This window comes from Bombina bombina, unplaced genomic scaffold (assembly GCF_027579735.1).
Source record: "Bombina bombina isolate aBomBom1 unplaced genomic scaffold, aBomBom1.pri scaffold_1254, whole genome shotgun sequence".
Lineage (NCBI taxonomy): Eukaryota > Metazoa > Chordata > Amphibia > Anura > Bombinatoridae > Bombina > Bombina bombina.
Genome location: NW_026512717.1, coordinates 27,785 through 45,085, shown reverse-complemented (window position 1 = coordinate 45,085; position 17,301 = coordinate 27,785). Strand labels below are relative to the sequence as shown.

The window sequence follows — 17,301 nt, the reverse complement described above, 5'->3', positions numbered from 1 at the left end:
TAAAGATACCATTATTTTCATCATGTCTTATAATTTACTACAAAAAAAATAATAAAATATGAGGAAAAAATGGAAAAACACACACTTTTTCTAACTTTGACCCCCAAAATCTGTTACACATCTACAATCACCAAAAAACACCCATGCTAAATAGTTTCTAAATTTTGTCCTGAGTTTAGGAATACCCAATGTTTACATGTTCTTAGCTTTTTTTGCAAGTTATAGGGCCATAAATACAAGTAGCACTTCGCTATTTCCAAACCACTTTTTTTCAAAATTAGCGCTAGTTACATTGGAACCCTGATATCTGTCAGGAATACCTGAATATCCCTTGACATGTATATATTTTTTGTTAGAAGACAACCCAAAGTATTGATCTAGGCACATTTTGGTATATTTTAAGCCACCATTTCACCGCCAAATGCGAGCAAATAAAAAAAAAAAAAAAAACTTTACATTTTTCACAATTTTAGGTTTCTCACTGAAATTATTTACAAACAGCTTGTGCTATTATGGCACAAATTGTTGTAAAAGCTTCTTTGGGATCCCCTTTGTTCAGAAATAGCAGACTTATATGGCTTTGGCATTGCTTTTTGGTAATTAGAAGGCCGCTAAATGCTGCTGCGCACCACACGTAAATTATGCCCAGCAGTGAAGGGGTTAATTAAGTAGGTTGAAGGGAGCTTGCAGGGTTAATTTTAGCTTTAGGGTAGAGATCAGCCTCCCACCTGACACATCCCACCCCCTGATCCCTCCCAAACAGCTCTCTTCCCTCCCCCACCCCTCAAATGTCCCCGCCATCTTAAGTACTGGCAGAAAGTCTGCCAGTACTAAACAAAAGGAGTTTTTTTTTTTTTTTTATAAAAAAAATAAAATATTTTAGCTGTGATGGACTCCTGCCTTAGTCCCAACCTCCATGATCCCCCCCCCCAGCTCTCTAACCCTCTCCCCTATCTAATTGCGGCCATCTTGTGTACTGGCAGCTGTCTGCCAGTACCCAATTTGCCCCAAAAACAAGTGTTTTTTGCTCTTTTGCTTTTTTTTATGTGTTCTGTAGTGTAGCAGCCCCCCCCCACAATACCCCTGCCCCCCTCCCCCTCCCAGATCCTCTAATATTTTTTAAAAAAAAAATCTTTCCCCCCCCCCCTCTTCCCTCCTCATTGATGTCAGTGGCCAGCTAATGCGCGCGCACGCTCCCGGCACCCGGCGTGCACATTGCACTTCTAGGAACCGGATGCCGGGTAGCGATGGGCCGCCCACCCGCCTCCCTGTTACGCTCCCACCCACCAACGAACCGGCACCATCGCTACCAGTGCAGAGAGGGCCACAGAGTGGCCCTCTCTGCATCGGAGTCTTCTAAAAAGGTATTGCAGGATGCCTCCATATGGAGGCATCACTGCAATACCCTGAGAGCTGCTGGAAGCGATTGCGATCGCTTCCAGCACTCTCTTAGACAACTGACGTACCAGGTACGTCCATTGTCATTAACTGCTTGTTAATGCATGACGTACCTGGTACGTCAGTTGTCATTAAGGGGTTAATTCATCAAAATTTACATTTCACTCCTGTTGGGGGGAAAAAAACAAACAAAAAAAACAAAAAAAAAAAAAACTTACCTTTTAATCTTGACAGCCGCTCCAGCTTCCTCCACCCGTCGCAAAGCCTCTTCCTGGGTCTAAAATGAGGAATCCGGCTTCCTCCAATCACAGCGTTGAATCAGACACCGATTCCCCCGGGGAGGAAGCCATGATTGGAGAATGACCTATCCATCATTTCTGACATCAGAAATGTCTTACGACGACCGGAGGAAGCTGGAACTGCTGTCAAGTTTTGTTTTTTTCACAACATGAGTGAAATGTAAATTTTGATGAATTAAAGTGCCCCTGTTTTTAATCAATTTTTTAAAAACCGGGCACTTTAGCATCAAAATTTATATTCACTTTAATTTATCTGTGCACCAATGTTTAAAGAACAGGAAAAGTTGTGCACAAACTTGTAATAAAAAATGTAAGTACAAAATAAAAAGCTTGTACGGATCAAAACTAAAACCCTAAATATAGGTATGGAAAAAAAAAATAAGTGAAACAGCAACAATCGGAATGATGGCATCAGTTACATAGGTACTTACTCTGATGAAATCGATCAGCTGGTTATAAATGTAGGAACCCTTGGGAAGGAAGAAACAGCTCCCAGGACTCAACTCATGAAAGAAAAACAGCTCCTGTTCCTAAATCAGAAAAGTATAAATAAATCAGTGCACTGTTCTCTGTGTAACTGGAGGCTTTTGAGATCACTATGAGAGTAATCAGTTTAAAGTGACATTGTCTGGCCATATAATACATTAATATATGCAAAATCATAAACCTTGGCACATAAGGCTTCAAAAGAGGAAAAAATCTTCAGCAATAATAATATGCAGTTTGTTTTTCCCTAGCGCAAAATATAAATATTAATACTTTATCTACCATAACTGTGTGATATGCAGGTAATGAACGTTTCACCCAAGTTAAAATGTGAGTTAATGGTGGCTGTATATGGTTAACTTTGTGTTAGTTAAAGGGGCAAAAAGCCAAGCATTTTTTTTCCATAATATAGATAGAACTTACAATTTTACACAACTTTTCAGTTTTCTTTTCTTATCAAATATGCTTCATTCTCTTGGTATTCTTTGTTGAAAGAGCAGCTGAAAACATCGAGTGAGCCCATAACAAGTTACATATGTGTAGGCACCAATCAGCAGCTAGCCCCCAGTAGTGCATTACTGCTCCTGAGCCTACCTAGGTTTACTTATCAACAAAGGATACTAAGGGAACAAAGCTAATTAAATAGAAGAAAAATTAGAAAGTTGACCAAAATTGCATGCACTACCGTAATTATAAAGTTTCATTTGAAATTTACAGCCCCTTTAAGAAGATTAATGACTCACCATAATACTGTGAATACCTGTAAGTATTACACTAGATCTTTCATGTGCCAGTAATACTCTACATATTTATTTTTTTAATATACATGGATTCAGTTTATTTGATCACTGAACTGTGTTTGATTCATTAGGGGCAACTCACACTTTAGGGCTTTTATCAGTACAATGTTTAAAGCCTAGGGATGTTACGGTTAGAGGAGAAAGTCTCTCATAGATAGCCAACAGGTTATTTAAAGTCCGTATACAATTTGTGTCAAGGTAAACACTGTAGCTTTATTTTCTTACACTGCCCCTGAAGTGCTGTAATGGCACGAAACATGTTGGATGCTGATGATATGGTGTTCGCGGATTCACTAGCTGTGATATTGTTACTAGTCTGACTTTATGTGCAAGTCGTTTTACTTGCAACCTAATAAAAGTTAGATTTTACTTTTACAAATTTCGGTCCATTGACTGCTAGATTCTTTCATCTTCAGCGATTTCTGTTTAACTCGCACTGCTTACTTACAGGTCATAGATAAGCCATAGCTTCAAGAAAATTTACCACAGAATTATGAGAACTATGCTGAACTATTGCAAAAAATGCAACCGCCACGCAATTCAAACTTGACTTTTATATAACTTAAAACATATTTTCTCTTTCTCGCATAAGAAAAGCAATTAAATAAGTTTTAAATCTTATTAATACTAAAGATGGTAGGAAATGCCTGTGTGTGATACAAACATTTACATGCTCAATAGCTGAACAATTCTAACAGCGGTAAAAAAAAAAAAAAAAGGCACAGGGACAACCATCTTGTAATGCATTTTAAATTAACACTGATCAATAAAACAAAGGTGTTGTGTTAAGTTTTAAAGTAATGTCGTTATTCTTGCATTGTCCAATAAGGCTGAGGCCTAGGGCAGCATGTTATAAGGGGGAGCCGCCTGTTCTTGTATTGTGTTCACACCTAAATAAATGGTAAACATGCAGCGGAGTCCATAAACTGCACAGGACTCAACAAAGCCATTTATAAGCAATATGTCCTCAGCACCCAATGAATGAAGAAATCTGTTCTTTATTCAAACATCTTCCAGCGAGGAACACAAAGTAAAACATTTTGCATAAAGTACAGATTTCTTCATTCATTGGGTGCTGAGAACATTGGTTTTCTTGAAGTGTGTGGAGTGTCTGCAGTTGCCCCATGGGCATCAGGTATAGTGCTGTTCTCCATTAGTGACTTTGTAACAAAACTATTTGTGGATGAAAATAAATTAACAATGGTTGTGCTTACTCTTCCAATCTTTCTGTGATCTCTGTTTTTGGCCTCTTCTTGGAATTTTTCCCACTCTTTTAGCATTTTTGCATCAGGAAAAGAGATTCCATAAACTCTCTGTAAGGTTTCCATATCAGCTTTGCCTTCCCAATAAGTGGAAGAATTCTACAAAATACAAGTTTAGATCATTATGCAAATCTATTAAGTTAAAAAAAAATAGGAGTGATTAAATAAAATTATATAAAGGATACTGTGGGTGTGTAATATATATATATATAGGGGTGTGTCAGTGCCCATGGTATGGGTAACTTGCACATCTGTGAAAGCACCATTAATGCAGAAATATATGTATACTTTTTGGAGCAACATATGATGCCATCCAGACAGTCTTTTCCAGGGACATCCCTGCATTTTCCAGCAGGACAACACCAAACCACATTCTGCCGGATTACAAGCGCATGGTTGCGTAAGCAGAGAATGCGGGTACTAGCATGGCCATCTGCAGTCCTGACCTGTCTCCGATTGAGAATGTTTGGCGCATTATGAAGCGCAAAATAAAGGCAAAAAAGGCCCCGTACAGTTGCGTGGCTGAAGACATGCATAATGGATGAATGGGGGAAAATTCTGCTTGCCTTTAGTGCAAAAACGTTTAATAGTGTTATTAAAAGAAAAGGTTATGTTACATAGTGGTAAACAGTTGACTGTCCCAACAAAAAACAAACAGCTTACCTTGTGAATTTTGAAAGCCTTAATCTTGCCAGTGTGACGTACATGAGGTCCTCTACACAAATCAATCAAGGGGCCACATCTAAAAATGTTGCAAAGTCAGTGAGTCATGATTTGTAAGCATTTAATGCAATCTTAGTGTGAGGTCTGTATTCAGCTGTTTACGGTTTTATAAAGAAAAATATATTATTAATAAAACAGAAAGGTTTGAGCAAAGAATCCCTGATAATAAAACACACAGTCTTGTGTTGACCTCTAGATTATTTTAGTATATAGTTAATATAACAAACAAATTCTATACATGCAAAAATACAATAGCCCGCGAAGCACAGGAGTGAATTCAATGTGAATTTGCAATCGGGTGAGGTTAAAAAGAATTTAAAAAAAAAAAAAAATTATGCCTACTGTGAATATGCGCCACTTAGACATTTTTTTTTCTAAATACCAAAAAGTGAATCACTACTAACTAGTACTTTTTGTTTCTGTATAATATTATTGTTATATAAATCACCTGCCTGAGAAATTCAGCAATACAATGTATTGAAATCAAAGAAACAACTTTGGAAATCACCCCAGAAAATCCTTTAACTTTTTCAAAGAAACATTTTTTGGGAGCAAAGTGAAGAGCCGCTCTTACAAACTGATTGTGACACAAAACAACTAAATAAATAAATTTTTTAACTTATAAAACTGCTTTCTGCACCGCTCTATTTTTTTTTTTAACAATCTTCAAACTCTAACAGGTGAGTTTAAGGGACAGCACAGTCAAAAGTACACTTTTATGATTCAGCTAGAGCTTTTAAATAACTTTCCAATTTACTTCTGCAATCAAATTTGCATTGTTCTCTTGGACTCCTTTGTTGAAAAGCAAACCTGGGTAGGTTCAGGAGCAGCAGTGCACTGCAGCTCGAGCCTATTCTTCAACAAAGAATACCAAAATAACAAAGCAAAATGTGATAACATAAGTAAACTGGAAAGCTGTTTAAATGGGCATGCTCTATTTGAATCATGTAAGTTGACCTTACTGCCCTTTAACGACTAAGTCACTGTTCAACCCAAAGGAGGAAATTAGGGGAACATGCAGAACAAAAGATGAAAATTAGTTTCAATACACAATATTCTGTGTCTAAAAATAATAAAATGTTAGTCCTTTCCATACATTCCTTTAACCATTTAAATGTATTCCATATATTTGTTTAAGTTTATTCACAAAGCAAACAAATATATATTAATTTCCCTACAGAATCCATAAGGAAAACTTTCAGCAGATGTCATGTGACATGTTTGAAGTGGGAAGTGGGCAAGAATTTCTGCAACATGCATGAGGTCAGCCAGAAGGTGTACTGGGATAATTTACTTTCTTTTTAAATGAAATGTAACTTGTAAATGTATATATTGGCCTCTTTGTTTTTAGCTGTGAAAATAGTATACAGTAAAATGTCTATGTTTAGTTCTAAACACAAACACATACTGACTACATCTTACCTGTATACTGTAGTTGTTGGAGTATCTACCTTTTCATTCAAGATGCGACACTTAAACTTGTTATACTAAAAAATAAAGAGATTTAAACATAGACATTGTGGTTTACAACGAATGTTGATGCTACAAAAATATAAAATATTGCAATATCAGAGATTTGTCTTATTTCATAGCTATACAGAGAGTGGCTTTTATCCAGCTCAGACATGTACTTCCGGTAATGGGACAAGGGATTTATTTAGAAAAAAGAACAAAACCCATATTGCTTTCTGCAAACCAGCACACATTCAATTCAAATCGGTAACTTAAAGATAAAAGGATTCAAAAGCAGACTATTCCTTTCATTAATGAAAATTACTGAAATCAAAAGGTAAAAATTTAGAATTTTTGTTTAAAGGGACACAATACTTATATCACAGCATCTCTATACAATATCACAGCATCTCTATGTAAAGGATAATTTTATCTTAAAATTTCCGCAGCTCACCAGAGTAAGTGCTCTGAGAACCGTTATACTTCAGCTGCAAGTTGGAAAAAAAAAAAAAAAAGAAAAAAAAAGAAAAAAGAAATAGCCAACCTGCATCAGCAGTGCTGAGATCATGATTTGCTGTGATCTCACTGAAATCTTGTGATATTTCATAGTATACTTCCTTAAACTGAATAGGAAAACATGATCGTGCCTGCACATGCCAGATGCACACTCCCTTGCAAGTCCTGGGACTAGCACCTGGATTAGCTGCTTTAAGTCTCTTTACAGGTGGGTTAATACTTAGCCAATTTTTAGGTAAAATATCTTCCTTTTTTACATAGAGATGTTTAGGCGATATTTTCTAGTCAGCTTTTCACAGCTATGCTGCATCACTTTCAAGTACTTTAACATTTGTGTATCATGTCCCTTTAAGTCTCATCATAAAAACAGGTGAAAAAAATAAAAGCTGATATTTTATATTATAGTCAGAGCCTGGTTTATAGTTATGAAAAGTGAAAAAAAAAAAAAACATTTTATACCATCATTGCACGGCATTCGCTTTTATGTGTTCTGCTTTGGGAAATGCCAAGAATAAATAAAAATTAAATGTATTCTCTGTATCCTAAATGAAACATAACAGACACATTGTGTTATGTTATTGCTAACCATGTTTAAAGGGACAGTATACACTAATTTTCATATAACTGCATGTAATAGACACTACTATAAAGAATAAGATGCACAGATACTGATATGAAAATCCAGTATAAAACTGTTTAAAAACTTACTTAGAAGCTTTCAGTTTAGGCTCTGTTGAAAAGGTTACTGGAACACCCACTGCAAGTGGCAAATAAAACACTCCCCCCCTCCCCTTCTTTTGCATATGAAAAGGCCCTTTACACAAACAGGAGCAAGCGGAGTAGGTATCCAACGGTATTTTCCTAAAACTTTGGGGCTTGGTTAGGAGTCTGAAAATCAGAGCAATGTTATTTAAAAATAAGCAAAACTATACATTTAAAAAAACCTTAATGGGCTATATAAATAGATCATCTACAAAAAATGTATGCAAAGAAAAAAATGAGTGTATAATGTCCCTTTAACAAGCACAATACCTGAAGACTTTATGTGGGTGTGAACTTCATGTGCAACAAAAGTGGAAGTCAGACCAGTAGTACAGGATCACTATAACATCATACAGCTGTACGCTGTGTATGAGCGACATGAACGGGTGTAGTCCCAGAGGAAGTGTTTAAAAATATCACCATGATTCGTACACAGAAACTATGCCACAAGGTAAAAAACAGTAATAACTTTTACTAGAAGCATTTTTGTTAATGGAAGTATATTGCAAAAAGGCTTCTATTTCAAAATTAAATGCAGCCGTTTAAAATGCTCTATCCAATCCATTTAAGTTAAATTTTGACTTTACTGTCCCTTTGAAAGGACAAACACATTTTAATTACAAGACTGTTCTGTAATCGTTTAGTAAAATAACATGCCGATCACAAGTGAAATAAATATTTAAATAAATTAACACTTTATCTGCTACAAATATAAGCAAGCTCCTCTCACTACTTTCCTTATTTGGAGGAGCCAATAAAGACTAGTTGCTGAAGTAGACGAGGTTAGCCACTGCCATTTTATTAGCAACACTTGCATTGTTTTGCAGTATGTTATATTATCACCTCTGCTGACACCAGTTAGGGATAAATATGTAGAGGGTTAGGCTTGTGATGTCTGAAACAGTCTTCAAAGTCGAATTAAAGAGACATGAAAGACAAAAATAAATTTCATGATTCAGATAGAGCATACAATTTTTAATCAACTTTCCAATTTACGTCTTATCTAATTTGCTTTGTTGAAAAACATGCCTGGTAGGCTCAGGAGCTGGGAGCCAGCTGCTTATTGGTGGCTGCACATATATACCCCTTATCATTAATTTTCAGAGCTAGCTCTAGGAGTGCACTGCTGCTCCTTTAACAAAGGATAAAAAAGAATGAAGCAAAATTGATAATAGAAGATTATAAAGTATTTTAAAATTGTATATTCTACCTGAATCATGAAAGGAAAAAATGTGGGTTTCATTTCCCTTTAAAAGGGACACTGAACCCAAATTGTTTCTTTTGTGATTCAGATAGAGCATGCAATTTTAAGCAACTTTCTAATTTACTTCTATTATCAAATTTTCTTCATTCTCTTGGCATGTTTATTTGAAAAGCAAGAATGTAAGTTTAGATGTCGGCCCAGTTTTGGTGAACAACCTAGATTGTCCTTGCTGATTGGACAGCACCAATAAACAAGTGCTGTCTATGGTACTGAACCAAACATTTGCTGGCTCCTTAGCTTAGATGCCTTCTTATTCAAATAAAGATAGCAAGAGAACGAAGAAAAATTGATAATAGGAGTAAATTAGAAAGTTGCTTGAAATTGCATGTTCTATCTGAATCATGAAATAAAAAAATTGGGTTCAGTGTCCCTTTAAAGGAAAATGGGCCAAAAAAAAAATCATGTATAAATAGTATTTTTTACTACACACAATGAAACATTTTATATTACAAACGTGTTCTGTGTCTCTAAATTAGCATTGTGGAATATGATTACAATTTATGTATGTGCATCACAAAACAAAACCATGCCATGTTCAGCACAGGGAAACGTGCACTTTTCTTTGAGCAATTACAGGACTAGCTACATTTGCTTCTTGCTGGGTGACTTGCTAGGGATTCAATGCTTCCTGGAATTAAAACTAACGAGCACGCCAATCTTGGTCATCAGTTTAAATCTGGACCATACATCATTGCAATGATTCTAATTTATTAGGGTTTTCTAGAGGTTATGTGGGAGTTTATATCTGAAACATTTTTGCAATAAAATAATTAAAGGGACATTCATGGTTCAGATAGAGCATGCAATTTATAAAAAACACACACAATCTACAGTATACTGTTAAATCAGTATTTAAAAAAGGTACTTAAAATCAATTTTTTTTTTAATCTTTTATGACTCAGAGCATACAATTTTAAACAACTTTCCAATGTACTTCTATTATAAAATTTTATTATAAAATGTTCTTTGTTCTCTTGGCATTTATTCTTGAAAAGCATACATAGGTAGGCTCAGGATCAGCAATGCACTACTGGGAACTAACTTAGCTGATTGGTGATTGTACATATATGCCTTTTGTCATTGGCTCACACAATATCTAGTATTCAGCTAGGTCCCAGCAGTGCAACAGGTATAACAAGTCCTTGGGAGCACATTAAGAAGGAACCAATTTTACAGGACACTGTCCTTTTAATACCATTTCTCCATCAAGCACAGCTTTACCTTAAACATTTCAAGTAAGGTTTCTTTGCTGACTTCTAATCTCTCAAACTGTTGTTTTTCTTTCATTATTTTCTTACATAGGTTTTCCAAGCTACTGAAGTCATTACTGGACACACCTCTGAGGAAAAACAGACATAACCAGTGATTCAAAAGGGACATAAATCATTTAATTAGAAAACTTTTTCCCCAACCTACTTGCTTCCCAAAAAAAGGCTTCCTTTAAAAATACAACTGTTTTAGCGATAGGTAGACAAGATCTGCACTATATCGGCAGAGTCACAAGATAAAAGTTGCCACTGAAGCAAATATCACATTTTTAAGCAGCACTTCTGGGAAGGGAAAACATTCTGGGATGAAAAATAAAAAAGAAACAGAATATATTCCTGATTACATTTAAACTGAATTAATTTGTTCCTGAAAATAAAAACATTCAGTAAATGTTAGTAATCAGATGAGCATTAATGTTATTGATTTTTATAACACATATGACTTTATGTGAAGTGTAAACAAAGAGAAAAATAAATAAGCTTCAGTGTGTTTTTCTCTTTATAAATGTATTTAAAAATGAAAAAAGAGAAAGTAACATTTTAAATGAAAGCTGCCTTTAAAAAGGATAAACTATATACTAGGGGTGTCAAAAATAATAGTCATTGCGATGCTTTGCGATGCAGCCATTAATGATGCTGCATCGATGCGGTGCAAGGTCAGAATCGATTCAGGGTCAGTGACGTCATCGCACAATGTCACGTGACCCCGCCTCTCCCACTGACTGATGTGAGGGCTAAAGTAATGGCAGACAGAATAAATATTGATTGATTTTATGTTTTTGGAACATCAGCACGCTCAGTGCAGTTGTCTGACAAGCGGACAGCAGCCTCGTGTAACACAGTGAATATTTCCTTGTATTATCGCTTCCCTGTTTACTCACTGTTGCGGTCTCTGCTGCATGTTTCCTCTTTGTCAGACCCCTAGCCCAGCACCAAACGAGCATTTGAGTGTTGCTATTAGATATAGAAAAAGTAAAGTTTTACAAAAGTATCTAATAGCAACACTCAAATGCTCGTTTGGTGCTGGGCTAGGGGTCTGACAAAGAGGAAACATGCAGCAGAGACCGCAACAGTGAGTAAACAGGGAAGCGATAATACAAGGAAATAGTCACTGTGTTACACGAGGCTGCTGTCAGTTGGTCAGACTGCTTCTGCCCTGTCAGATCTCTCCTAGTCTTGAAGCAGGCGACACAGCAGGGAGGGCTTAATTAATCACATTCACCCGGCCAGCACCTTTACCTCTAGGACAACTTATTGAAGCCGTTCAGTAAGTGGTTGGTGCAGCTGTTAATAAAGGTTCCGGTAAGAGGAAATGACATAGCATTCCTTCCCAGCTGCAGATCATTACAGAGCCGTAATAAACATGTTTAGAGAGCCTACATGATTGATTAGGTGACCCTTTATGTCAGTTTAGAGCCCTAATCATTAACGGTGACACTGCACTGCTCACACATACCATGCATTCCTTTCAAAGCTCTCCAATACCCAGAATACTAGTCTCACTGTCTCATATGAGCTTAGGGAGCAAAATAACAGCCCATCTATGATCTAAGTGTAATATGTGACAGGGTATTGTATTGTATTATAGTTGTGCTTTGTATGTGTATATAAATAAATGTATATGTTACATATAAACCTATAGCCTTTTAAAAGTATATCTATTACCTTAAATCTGAATCCATTATTTTTATTTAAAAAAATCTATATCACACATATCCTATGTTAGTTATGTATTTGGGACCTCCTCTGCTAAAAGTCAATCATTTATACACCTTGGTTCATAAACTGCATTATTCCCTGACAAAAGAGGCAAGTCCAGAATTATTATTTAACATGCCAGGACCATAATACATTATATCCTAGAAACATCCCCTTAGCAATCCCCTTTTTTTTAAAGCAGATAAAATAAAGTGAATTCTGACTGCTTGAATTTGTTAATGAAAATCATGGGCAGTAATCGTGATGCATCGTAGAATCGAATCGTATCGAATCGTTACGATGATAATCGTAATCGAATCGAATCGTGAGACAGGTGAAGATGCGCAGCTCTACTATATACAATATACTATGCACATAAATGGTTTATTTTGTGTATGAAGGAGCAACATTTATACATGTAGAAAATATTTGTTTAGCCTGAAAAAAAAGGTTTAAAAAAAGGTTAAGTTTAAGGTTATTGAAACTGATATGACAAGAACATGTTTTATTTATAAGATTTTTTTCTTGTAGGCAACAGTGAATTAGGAAAATATAAAGATATTATATTTATACACATGTGTGTATTATATACAGTATCTCACAAGTGAGTACACCCCTCACATTTTTGTAAATAATTTATTATATCTTTTCATGTGACAACACTGAAGAAATGACACTTTGCTACAATATAAAGTAGTGAGTGTACAGTCTGTATAACTGTGTAAATTTGCTGTCCCCTCAAAATAACTCAACACACAGCCATTAATGTCTAAACCGTTGGCAACAAAAGTGAGTACAACCCTAAGTGGAAATGTCCAAATTTGTCCCAATAAGAAATTTTCCATCCCCGGTGTCATGTGACTGAGTTACAAGGTCTCAGGTGTGAATGGGGAGCAGGTGTGTTAAATTTGGTGTTATCGCTCTCACACTCTCTCATACTGGTCACTGGAAGTTCAACATGGCACCTCATGGATAATAACTGAGGATCTGAAAAAAAAGAAATTGTTGCTCTACATAAAGAGGGCCTAGGCTATAAGAAGATTGCCAAGACCCTGAAACTGAGCTGCAGCACGGTGTACAAGACCATACAGCGGTTTCACAGGACAGGCTCCACTCAGAACAGGCCTCGTCATGGTCAACCAAAGAAGTTGAGTGCACATGCTCAGCGTCATATCCAGAAGTTGTCTTTGGGAAATGGACATATGAGCGCTGCCAGCATTGCTGCAGAGGTTAAAGGGGTGGGGGGTCAGCCTGTCAGTGCTCAGACCATACGCCACACACTGCATCAAATTGGTCTGCATGGCTGTCGCCCCGGAAGGAAGCCTCTTCTAAAGAGGATGCACAAGAAAGCCCGAAAACAGTTTGCTGAAGACAAGCAGACTAAGGACATGGATTACTGGAACCATGTCCTGTGGTCCGATGAGACCAAGATAAACTTATTTGGTTCAGATTGTGTCAAGCGTTTGTGGCAGCAACCAGGTGAGGAGTACAAAGACGTGTGTCTTGCCTTCAGTCAAGCATGCTGGTGGGAGTGTCATGGTCTGGGCCTGCACGAGTGCTGCCGGTACTGGGGAGCTACAATTCATTGAGAAAACCATGAAACCATGAATGCCAACAGGTATTGTGACATACTAAAGCAGAGCATGATCCCCTCCCTTCGGAGACTGGGTCACAGGGCAGTATTTCAACATGATAACGACCCCAAACACACCTCCAAGACAACCACTACCTTGTTAAAGAAGATGAGGGTAAAGGTGATGGACTGGCCAAGCATATCTCCAGACCTAAACCCTATTGACCATTTGTGGAGCATCCTCGAAACGGAAGGTGGGGGAGCGCAAGGTCTCTAACATCCACCAGCTCCGTGATGTCATCATGGAGGAGTGGAAGAGGACTCCAGTGGCAACCTGTGAATCTCTGGTGAACTCCATGCCCAAGAGGGTTAAGGCAATGCTGGAAAATTATGGTGGCCACACAAAATATTGACACTTTGGGCCCAATTTGGACATTTCCACTTAGGAGTGTACTCACTTTTGTTGCAAACGGTTTAGACATTAATTGCCGTTTGCAGAGTTATTTTGAGGGGACAGCAAATTTACGCTGTTATACAGGCTGTACACTCACTACTTTACATTGCAGCAAAGTGTCATTTCTAAAGTGTTGTCAGATGAGAGATATATATAGGTATATTCCAGCACAAAAATCAGTCACTCTCCAGATTTTAAACACCAAATTACTTTAATCCAATAATCGTGACGTTTCTGGGTTTTACCCCCGTTTTCAGACTTGTATAAACAATATACATTCAAGTGTAAACTTATATACCCTATTGGCAGAGTCACATGATAAAAGTTACCACTGAAGCAAAGATCACATTTATATAATAATTCAATGAGATTTGCACTCTCACTTCAGGGTAAATCGCCAGGAACATCAAAATTCAAATGCAAAAAAAGGATCCGCACTCACTGGACTTTCCGCACAAAGGTTTAATGTGTAAAGTGACGTTTCGGGGATCAAAACGTCACTTTAAACATTAAACCTTTGTGGGGGGGAAAGTAGATAGATAGATAGATAGATAGTGTATAGGGAGAAAGCTTTTAAGCTAATACTCGCCTTATTCAAATTCATTGAGGGACCTCATCCTATTGACAATTCTACTTAAATAATCTTGCTAGAGCTGGGAGCTTTATCTGCATCTCTTATCACACGTTTGTTTGTTTTATATTATTATTAATAAATGCCCCTATTCTAACATTGGAATATAAACATTTTTTTTTCTTCAAAAACACGTGTGCAAGAATCTGCCACAGTACGCAGACTGGGGGTGCACAAGTACAATGAGCCATAAAAGAAACAACATACCCATCTTCAAGATACATGTCATAATAAAATCCACTTTCAATAGGGGGCCCATAGCACAAACAGCCGCCATAAACACGCTCCATAGCTTCACCCATTATATGGGCACTTGAATGCCAGTATACCTGAAATAGAATAAGAGAGCCTGTTCTTAATGTGTATTAAATGGTAAAGGATCTCAAGAACAAATGAAAATCAAAAGGTTTTAAATGAATCATAAGATGGTCATTTACTTCTAATCAATCATCGCATACAATAAACCTAAAGTATTTAATGCAACATTTTTATTATTCATATTTAATGCCAGAAAAAAAGCTTTTAAAATTGGCATCAGAAAACCTTTCAAGACACAATGCAAAACTAACCAACCTCACTGCACTACTACCAGTACTGTTGGAATTAGTCATATGCTGATGTCATACAGACAGCTGCATTACGCCCTCTGTTTAAACCTATAGATGCCGTTATTTCCTAAAGGCAAAAGAAATGTAAATTTTAAATTAACAGAAGTGCCACACGTGATGTAGATGCGGGCAGCAAGGAGGATTGAAATGTTAAAGAATATGAGGTTTCCACTGGCAAAAGCAGCTATTTAAAATACCAAAATAAGGGTAAAGGATATATTGGTAAACAATTTAATACGGGTAAAACTAATTAGGAACACATTAAATAGGATCAAATTTGGCAATATACAGTCTCTTTAAGCTACTACAGATTATATATATATATATATATATATATATATATATATATATATATATATATATATATAAAAATAAAGACTTTCCTCATGTCTTACATTTAATTAAATGTTTAGAATCACAATGGAAACTTTATTAAGTATTAATAGCAGCTCCTTTGAGAGCCAAAACATTAAATATCTGACACAGATACATAAATGAAAAAAAAAAAAAGACTATGACTGTCTGTAATTTATATATAACCATTAAATAATAAGCAAATAAATGCCACTTTACTGCCTGAGCTTCCTCATCATCAAATTTCAGCAGTTCTAATTTACAGTCTTCCTCCAATGGGCGATCCAGGTCCCAAACCACAGCATTCACTTTTGCCACCACGGTGTTATCAGCCAGCCCTTGGCTGTGGGAGAAAAAAAAACACAATAAAATGGCTATGAAATTCTGATTTATGCAAAGTAGCATATTTAAATAAAAAATACAAGAAATTGTCACACACACAAAAGGGATTTGAGAGAGGTTAGATGTCTTCCAGGTGCTACCGCTCAGAGATTTAAATCTTATTGCAAGAATTGTTAAGGTAGTTAGAAAAGAGAGCGAGTTAGATGTTATTGTTCACTTAGGAACAAATGATCTGGCTAGCAATGATGTTGATGTTGTGCAAAAGCAGTTTTTTAAACTAATAAATTGTTTAGATCATGTGGCTGCATCTGTGCCTTTTTGTTTTACTTGTGTATGGACAGGAAGAATGCAGCGTATTATAGAATTTAACTCTTGGTTAGAGAATGGAGCAGGTAGAGAATACATCAAAGACCTGTTTGGCTTGATAGTAGATTGTATAAAAGGGATGGTTTGCATCGGGATAGTAAATGGACAGGAAATATGAGTAAAGAACTTTAAGACTTTATTATTAGCAATTTAAACTAAAGAAGGGGGGGGCAGTGTTAACATACCCACCTGTCCCCCAGAGCATGACAAAACAGTCAACCAAATTTTACATTCTAGTTTATTTAATGATAAAAACCATTAGGTTTAGGAGTAAGACTTTGAATAATGTAAGCAGGGGATGTATTGCAAGAGGATTTGAGAATTCTAGAAATGTTCATGCAATGTGCACAAATGCTTGCAATTAAAGTGCCAGTAAACCTAAAAAAATAATGTTATACAATTCTGCACATAGTGCAGAATTATATAAGAGTGCTAGCTTTATACAACCTAATATATCCGGTAAACTTTTATTTAAAAAAAACAGGGTTTTCCAGACCCGCCCTCTGTGCTCTACTGAGCAGGTCTCCTTTTCCCTCAGAGAAAACCAGAGGGAAAACCAGACCCGCTCAGTAGAGCACAGAGGGCGGGTCTGGAAAACCCTGTTTTTTTAAAAAAGTTCACCGGATATATTAGGTTGTATAAAGCTAGCACTCATATAACGTTATATAATTCTGCACTCTGTGCAGAATTATATAACATTAGTTTTTAGGTTTACTGGCCCTTTAACTAAGTAAAATACCTGAACTTACTGCAATAATGATTCAAGATAAGTTGGATTTAGTAGCTATAACAGAGACATGGTGCAATAACTCTAACAACTGGGAAACAGTCATACCTGAAGTAGGAAAAAAAAGGGGGGGGGGGATTTGCTCTGTACATGAAAGAAAATATTAAAGTAACTGAAATTGTAGAAACCAATGACAATGTAGAAAGTGTTTGGGTAACTATTGAAACAGGTGTTTAGAATAGGGGTAGTATATAGGCCTTCATTACAGGATGAAGCATCAGATCATCTATTAATTGATGAAATAGCCAAAATTACAAT

The 17,301-nt window shown here is 36.4% G+C and overlaps 1 protein-coding gene across 1 annotated transcript in view; it reads right to left on the bottom strand.

Annotated features, from left to right (window-relative positions):
- The window catches only part of LOC128644505 (threonine--tRNA ligase 1, cytoplasmic), a gene marked incomplete at its 3' end in the record, with an annotated part of 70,608 nt that overhangs the window by 29,945 nt on the left and 23,362 nt on the right, over positions 1-17,301 (bottom strand). Inside the window, 7 exon segments of the mRNA XM_053697088.1 lie at positions 2,129-2,227; positions 4,198-4,344; positions 4,909-4,987; positions 6,391-6,455; positions 10,184-10,301; positions 14,794-14,915; positions 15,768-15,891. Coding sequence (XP_053553063.1) covers positions 2,129-2,227; positions 4,198-4,344; positions 4,909-4,987; positions 6,391-6,455; positions 10,184-10,301; positions 14,794-14,915; positions 15,768-15,891 — 754 coding nt within the window.